We start from the raw sequence: 6,818 nt of genomic DNA, 5'->3' as shown, positions 1-6,818 counted from the left end.
AGTGATGGACTCAAGTATAACAAGGATTGTGAGGCTGGCACAGGACCTGGCAGTGTTTCATTCTGTTGTACATGGGATCACTATGAGTCAGAGCTGACTCGATGGCACCTAACAACAACAGCTGGTGCTAGGGCTTAATAGGTGCTCAGTAAATATTTTTGGTTGAATGAATTAGGAATATTCCAGAAGTCTATAGGAGAGACAGTGACTTGAGGAAAAGACAAGTTTTAGTGATAAAAAGAAAAGGGAACATTATAAAAAGTGGCTAAACATGTACAGGAATCTGTTTACAATGAAAGGTTGTGATTCTCAGTATTTCAAAAAGGTTGATATAGATGTTCAGTGTTGAGTATAATTGGGAAGACCATTTAGTACTGTAAGTATTTTAATTTGACTATAGTATGTAATAGGAGGTCTGGTGAGCATCGTGCCTAAAGCACTTGACTGCTAACCAGAAGGCTGGCGGTTCAAACCCACCACCCACTCTTTGGAAGGAGGGTTGGGCAATCTACTTTTGTAGTGATTCCACTTTGGAAACCTAAGGAGGGGTTGCTTTGATTCGGGTCTGACTCAACAGTACATAACAACAACAACAACAATATATAATATGACCTGAGTAAAAATGTTACTTGATTTTAACAGTGCTTGATCTGTTTTATTACCAGAAAAGAAAAGTGAACAAGAACTAAAAGATGAAGAAATGGATTTATTTACCAAATACTACTCAGAGTGGAAAGGAGGTAGAAAAAACACAAATGAATTCTATAAGACCATTCCCCGGTTTTACTATAGGGTAAGTGGTATCTAAGCAGATGTTTTACAGAATGTCATTTTAAAAGGGATATCAGAATTTTATATTTTAAAAATATAAATGCGTCTGAGAACACAGGCTTGTTTCTTGTCTCCTTCTTTGAGCTTTGGACTCCCCCCACCCCAATTTTTATTATGGATATTACTAGTATATTGCATTATATTGTCAGTTTTTTTATAACACTTAGGCTTACTTGGCTACGTATGTTACACAGGATATAAAAAGTTTTTCTCAAGGCCAAAGTGGAAAATAGATTGAGAATGGGAAACTTAAAGAGTTACATTTAATTATATATTTCCTTGTGCCAAAACTATAAAGAAATTTCTGAAGGTATGTAGTATAGGTTTACCTTTTAGTCTTAGAAATTAATAGAGAGATACTCAGGTTTGTTATACATAACTCATTTAGTTTATTGCAAGGTAGTCATGGCAAGACATTCAAGTAAGACTTCATGACATTCATTTAGAACCAGAGAATCAGAGTTAACAATTAGAATCACAATGTTCGTTCAGCAATTAGAGTACAAATCTTCAGACTTCAGGTGTTTACCTTTTACACGTAGTCTCATGAGGAAGGCTTGATCATGGTTCAGACTTGGCAGAGATTCCCCCATAGCTAGTGTCTGAGGTTGGCAGCAGTAGGCAGAGTGTCAGCCAATGCCTGTGGCATGGTCGCCTCTTCAGAGAGTGTCAGAGTCAAGACAGTGATATACTCTGACTCTTCTTTCTCTTGGTGACTGAATAGAAATCAAAGTTTATGTGTGAATGTCTCAGTTTGGCTTTATATAATAAAAGTTAGTGTGACATCAAAGACTAGTATGTTGTGTCTTTTCTCCAGGTTAGAGATTAGCTACATGTTGCATCTTTTCTTCAAGGTTAGAGATTAGAGAGGTTGTTCAGATTTATGTATCAAGTCTAGTTTACAAAAATTAGCTATGTTACATTTTCTTTTGTTACAGAATATTGAAGCAGGGCCAGCTGAAAGGCTATTTACCATATTTTTCACAGACTTCCATTTTTCTGTCAAAATTCTGAAATTTTTTACTTCTAAGTCACTTATAAGTAACTTATGGATTTTTGGCTTAAGAATATTATAGAAGTAGCATAACAATGCCTTGAACATACTGCAGAATCATACATGATTTAAGAACATTGCAGAATCATATGTGATTTGAGATACTGCAGAAAGCATACATAACAAGCGGTTATAAATTTAAAAGTAAGTCCTTAAGAAAGCTAAATATAGCTAAAAGTAAAAGCTACTTAAAGAACAAAACCTAAGAGACAAATATTGATTTGGGTGAAGGGAAAGGCTATATACCAAAAGTGAGTGACCAACACAGTAACACTAAGGAAAATGAAGATGCCAAGAGGTGCACAAGAGGTACAGACAACAAAAATAAACCCTTTTACCTATAGAATATACATTATCAGTGATAACAAACCCTAATCTACGGGTAAATAAATGGGTAGACAGACTGAATGATAAGGTATGTCTAGGCAAACGGGAATATACCCATGGCCGTGTATAAGGCTGGCAGATGGTATTTCTACATATGTATATTTGTATGTGCTGTAAACCAAATGTCCACATATATGATAGAGCTAACAAGGGCCAAAGTTATGCTAACTTCTTAGCCACAGTCAACCACCTTGAGGGAGCAAGTAGTTGGACCTCAGGACCATGGTTTCAGGGGACATCAAGTTCAATTGGTATAACATACTACACAAAAACATTGTCCTACATCCTACTTTGGTGAGTAGTGACTGAGGTCTTAAAAGCTTGCAGGTAGCCATCTGGATGCAACAGTGAGTCTGTCATCATCCAGAGCAAAGAAGAATGAAGAAAACCAAAGATGGATGGATGCAATTAGTCTATGGGTCTAGTGGATCATGTGAACCTCAGCCTATATGACCATGAGACCAGAAGACCTAATTGGTGCCCATCTACCACTGACAACCACTCCAAAACGGATCAGCACAGAAGATCCTGGATAGAGTCGGAGAACGATGTGGAACAAAACTCAAATTCATAAAAAAGACCAGGTTTACTGGTCTGATAGAACTTGGTGAGACCCCCAAGACTATGGCCCCTAGTTACCCTTCAGGTCTAGAATTAAACTCACTCTCATGGCTTCCAGCCAAACAATAGACAGGCATATAGAGTGAACATTTACATCAGGTAGATACACTCCTTAGATCAGTCAGTCATGGGGGAACAGAAGTATTTGCATAGGGAGGTAGCTCAGAGGGCAGGATTATATAAGAAAAGAAGGATATAGGGAAGAGGTAGCTATAGGGAGGAAGTAAGAAGAGAGCTGTTACATTGTGAGGAATTGCAATGTCATGAATCAAAATGTGTGTGAGCTGCTGTATGGAAAATGAATTTGCTCTGTAAACTTTCACTCAAAGTAAAAATTAAAAAAAGAAAAAGACCTATTTAGTATCATGTAGTATATGAGCTGCTAAAACGAGCACTATTTAATATTATGTAGACTCAACCACTGAAGAAGAGTTAACTTTGAAATCTTAGCTGGATATCTCTTGAACCTGCTACCTTCTAAACTCAATTATAACATTATTTGCAAAGATGGTAAACATTTTGTTTAACTGGCATTTGTAAGGAGTAAGGTATTAATGTAATTATTCAGATAATTGATACTTATTTCATCAAGCACAAACATTCTAAAATTTGCATGTGAAAAATTAACTCTGCAATATATTTTTAGCTGCCAGCTGAAGATGAAGTGTTACTACAGAAATTAAGAGAAGAATCCAGAGCCGTCTTTCTGCAAAGGAAAAGCAGAGAACTATTAGATAATGAAGAATTACAGGTAAGAATGGAGTAGAACATTACTTCAGATTTCTTATTTGTTTTATTGAAATCTTACAGGATCTCATAATGCCTTTTAATGGACTTAGTACAGCAGGTGGGTAAAAGCACAGGCCCCAAAGCAGTGGTTCCTATGTGAGTTTCCATGGGCCCCATCCCCCAAGGGTAATGCATGTTTATTTACTACCCTAAGTGATTCTAATGAGAACCAATGCTCTGGGGTCCTGCTGCAGGCATTCAAATCCTTGACCTTGGGTAATAGATTAAATATCTCTGTGCTTCAGTTCTCATCTGAAAGTAGGGATAACAGTACTTGCATCATACAGTAATATGGATTAAAGGCACACTGTAAGGAGCTCTGGTGGCATAGTTCCTAAGGCATTTCACTACTAACCAGAAGATTGGCAGTTCAAACCCACCAGCCACTCCTTGGGAAGAAGACTGGGCAGTCTACTTCTGTAAAGATTTACCACCTTGGAAACCCAAAGAGGGTCGCTATGAGTCAGAATCAACTTGGTGGCAGTGAGTTTGGTTTTTTGGTTTTGGTGTATATGAAAAGTAGCCCTGGTGACACAGTGGTTAAATGCTCAGCTGCCAACTGAGAAGTCAGCAGTTAGAACCCACCAGCCACTCTACAGGAGTAAGATGTGGTGGTCTGCTACTGTAAAGATTTACATCCTTGGAAACCCTAAGGGGCAGTTCTACTCATCCTTACAGTTTCTAGGAGTCAGAATGAACATGATGGCAATGAGTTTGGTTTGGGTTTAGGGTATATATAAAAAACTTAGAAGTTGGGAGGCACTCAGTAAATGTTAACAGTTTCTATTATGTTATTAGTAATCAAAAAGATAATAAGGAATGAGATTCATCTTAATATTCTCTGCTATCAGACTTTTATTTCAATGGCAATGACATGTTAATGTTTTTTAATTTTGTTTGTTACTTATAACATCTTCATTTCTGCACTTCTTTTAAGAATTTATGGTTCTTGCTGGACAAACACCAGACACCACCTATGATTGGAGAGGAAGCAATGATAAATTATGAAAATTTTTTGAAAGTTGGTGAAAAAGCTGGACCAAAGTGCAAGTAAGGATAATACAGTTAACGAAGGAGTACATTATGTTAAGCATTTGAAACACCTCAAATAAATGTTAATGAAAATGTAAGTCAATGGTATGATATTTTGTTTGAATTTCAGTTACTAATGATATTTAATAATAAATAATAAAATTAAATATAATATAAACATTATAATTAATTTTATTAAATATCATTAGTAACTGAAATTCAAACAAAATATCATATACATTGTTAGGAGCTCTGGTGACATAGTGCCTAAGACACTTGACTAATAACCAGAAGTCTGGCAGTTCAAACCCACCAGCTACTCCTCGAAAGGAAGGTTGGGCAATCTACTTCCGTAGAGATACTGCCTCAGAAAACCCAAGGAGAGGTGGCTATGAGTCAGATCCAACTCGATGGCAGTGAGTTTGGTTTTTTTGGTGTATATATAATGTTTATGTATTAAAAATAACATTGGTATAAAGCTATTAAAAGAAATAATACAGGTTACTTGTGACACTTTAGGCCTACCTTCTTAAGACAAAAGAATGTAAAACTAAAAAAAAAAATGCAAAGATGAGTGACTCAGTATTTTAAGTTTTTGATGTATGAGTAGTATCTACAGTTCTCACTTTGCTTTTTTTCATTTTGATCTTTAATTATTTGAATAATTCTTTTTTTTTTTTCTTTTTAAAACAGTATTTATTTGCTGCAATAAAATCTAAGTTTCAGAAAATACTTTTAAAATTAATTATACATAAGGATCTATTTCCAATGATGTTTATTTAATATTTCATGTAAGGAATACACTGAATACAGTCTGCACTTCTATTCATAAACAATTTTTATATTTATATTTTTTTATTTGAATAATTCTTATGGAATTATTTGTATTGCCATTAAGCATATAGGCATTGCTTGCTAATTCATATAGAAGTCATTTTTATATTATGTTGGCAGATCATTTTAATCTTTATTTCCTATTCTTAGGCAGTTCTTCACCGCAAAAGTCTTTGCTAAACTCCTTCATACAGATTCCTATGGAAGAATTTCTATCATGCAGTTCTTTAATTATGTCATGAGAAAAGGTAATTCATTTTTATTGTGCTTGAATGCCTCAAATCAAATAATGAATCAAATAGATTTTTGTCCATGCTTTTATAGTATCTCTTTCATTTGATACACTGTCTCAGCAAATGTGGATGGCAGAATATCTTGTCTTTTGATCAAGTTTTGTTATGCTGTTATGACTTTATCCTGGAGCTTACTAGAACTGTGATTTCTACCATAAATTTGGGTTCATTGTTATAAAAACAAATGCAAAACAAAAAACTGCCCTCGTATATCCAAAAGATACTAGTTAACTAGAACTATTTGAAGCTGAACCAAAAGTTTTAATACATGGTTATCTGAAATAATTTAATTCACTAGTAATTTTACTTCACCAATATATTACAGATTGCCTGAGCAGATAGTTTTAAACCCATAACTGTAGCAGATCAGTTTCAAGGGTCATTTATTTAACAACTTGGAGTTGTGATTCCTCTAAGTACCATAATGATCTGTGAAGCTAACTGCAGTAGAATAAAAACAGCTTCTTCAAATGCATATTACACTACCTGTCAATGTTTGGTGGAACACCAGGGTTAACAGGTAAATAACAATATCCTCAGAGGCATGAATTTCATTCTACCTTGAGACATGATATAATTGTTGAAATCTGCCATTCATTCTATAGTATGTTTGCTTTGTTTCAAACAATTTTAGGGTTAATGAGTAAGTGATATGTGCAAGAAGAAATACGTTTATGGAATTACTGGATTAGCTCTGTAATATCCTTTTGTCCATATATATGCTAATGGATAGATCTTAACAGTTATATTTCATTTTCTTGTCAGTTTGGCTTCACCAAACAAGAATAGGGCTCAGTTTATATGATGTTGCTGGACAAGGGTACCTTCGGGAATCTGTAAGTATTAACCTACTTTAAAAACTGCTGTGTAATCAAAATGATAATAGTAATAATGGTCATAGATCTGTGAATTACAAGTGATTCTTATTTTTGTTTCTCTTTTTTTTGTTGTTTTTACAAACAATGTGTTACTAAAAA

General features: G+C 34.8%; 1 protein-coding gene across 1 annotated transcript in view; it reads left to right on the top strand.

Annotated features, from left to right (window-relative positions):
- PPP2R3C (protein phosphatase 2 regulatory subunit B''gamma) overlaps positions 1 to 6,818 on the top strand; it is a 51,813-nt gene that overhangs the window by 13,688 nt on the left and 31,307 nt on the right. The window contains exons 2-6 of the mRNA XM_007938545.2: positions 666 to 793; positions 3,540 to 3,644; positions 4,620 to 4,732; positions 5,699 to 5,796; positions 6,607 to 6,677. Of these exons, the coding sequence (XP_007936736.2) occupies positions 666 to 793; positions 3,540 to 3,644; positions 4,620 to 4,732; positions 5,699 to 5,796; positions 6,607 to 6,677 (515 nt within the window). The remainder of the gene's footprint in view (positions 1 to 665; positions 794 to 3,539; positions 3,645 to 4,619; positions 4,733 to 5,698; positions 5,797 to 6,606; positions 6,678 to 6,818) is intronic.

Source organism: Orycteropus afer, unplaced genomic scaffold (genome assembly GCF_000298275.1).
Source record: "Orycteropus afer afer isolate SDZICR_OR568_19922 unplaced genomic scaffold, OryAfe1.0 scaffold00051, whole genome shotgun sequence".
Lineage (NCBI taxonomy): Eukaryota > Metazoa > Chordata > Mammalia > Tubulidentata > Orycteropodidae > Orycteropus > Orycteropus afer.
This window is presented reverse-complemented; position numbering and strand designations above follow the sequence as displayed.